The sequence below is a fragment of the Penaeus monodon genome, chromosome 15, assembly GCF_015228065.2.
Source record: "Penaeus monodon isolate SGIC_2016 chromosome 15, NSTDA_Pmon_1, whole genome shotgun sequence".
Classification (NCBI taxonomy): domain Eukaryota; kingdom Metazoa; phylum Arthropoda; class Malacostraca; order Decapoda; family Penaeidae; genus Penaeus; species Penaeus monodon.
Window position 1 is genome coordinate 7,464,920 of NC_051400.1, and position 787 is coordinate 7,465,706.

The 787-nt window shown below is 42.3% G+C and overlaps 1 protein-coding gene across 1 annotated transcript in view; it reads left to right on the plus strand.

Moving 5' to 3' along the window:
- Positions 1-787, plus strand: part of LOC119582105 (epididymal sperm-binding protein 1-like) — a 6,027-nt gene that overhangs the window by 739 nt on the left and 4,501 nt on the right. Inside the window, exon 2 of the mRNA XM_037930347.1 lies at positions 254-430. Within this exon, the coding sequence (XP_037786275.1) occupies positions 254-430 (177 nt within the window). The remainder of the gene's footprint in view (positions 1-253; positions 431-787) is intronic.

The following is a 787-nucleotide window of genomic DNA, read 5'->3' on the forward strand; positions in this document are numbered from 1 at the left end:
TATCAGTCACTTATATATCATTCTTTTTTTTCTATGCTTGGGTATTATTCATTGATGTAGATTGTATAGATATCATATTTCATCTAAATGTGTTGAATATATCCCCCTATCAGTAACTGCTGATTTCGACACTGTCATCTAATGATATCGATATTAATAATATCATCCACCTCATATTACCACTCAGAAAGATTTCACATTTCGAATATCCAAACCCATCGAAATTTTGATTATTCATTTTATCATTACACAGGTAAGATAAAAGTCGTAAGAACAACGTGTGGAAAGACGTGCAAATTCCCTTTCCAACATGAGGACGAAGAGCATGACAACTGTATTATTACTCAAGACAGCTGTCATCCCACCTGCCCGACGGAAGTGGACGCTGGTGGCAATCCTACTGAGTGGGACGTTTGTAATGCTGATCAGGGTGAGTATAAATGAGGGTTGTTAGAAAGGGTTAGTGGGGGTGGGAATGGGTGAGAAGTTGAGTGGGAATAAGGTGGGTGGATAGGTGCGGGTAGGTGTGGGGGCATGTGGATAGGTAGGAGAGGGTGTGGCGTGAGTGGGGATAGGATTGGGAAGTGGATAAGGTGGGAGTGGGGATGGGTGAGAGGTTGAGTGGGTAGGGGAGGTGAGGAATCGGGTTAGAAGATGGATTGGGGTGGGGGTGGCAAGCAGAAAGGGATCAAAATGAAGAGATTGCCCAAAACGTAAATATATAAAACCAATAGAAGAGGTAGATAGATGAATACATAGGGACAGATAGATATACAAAAGAGACGGG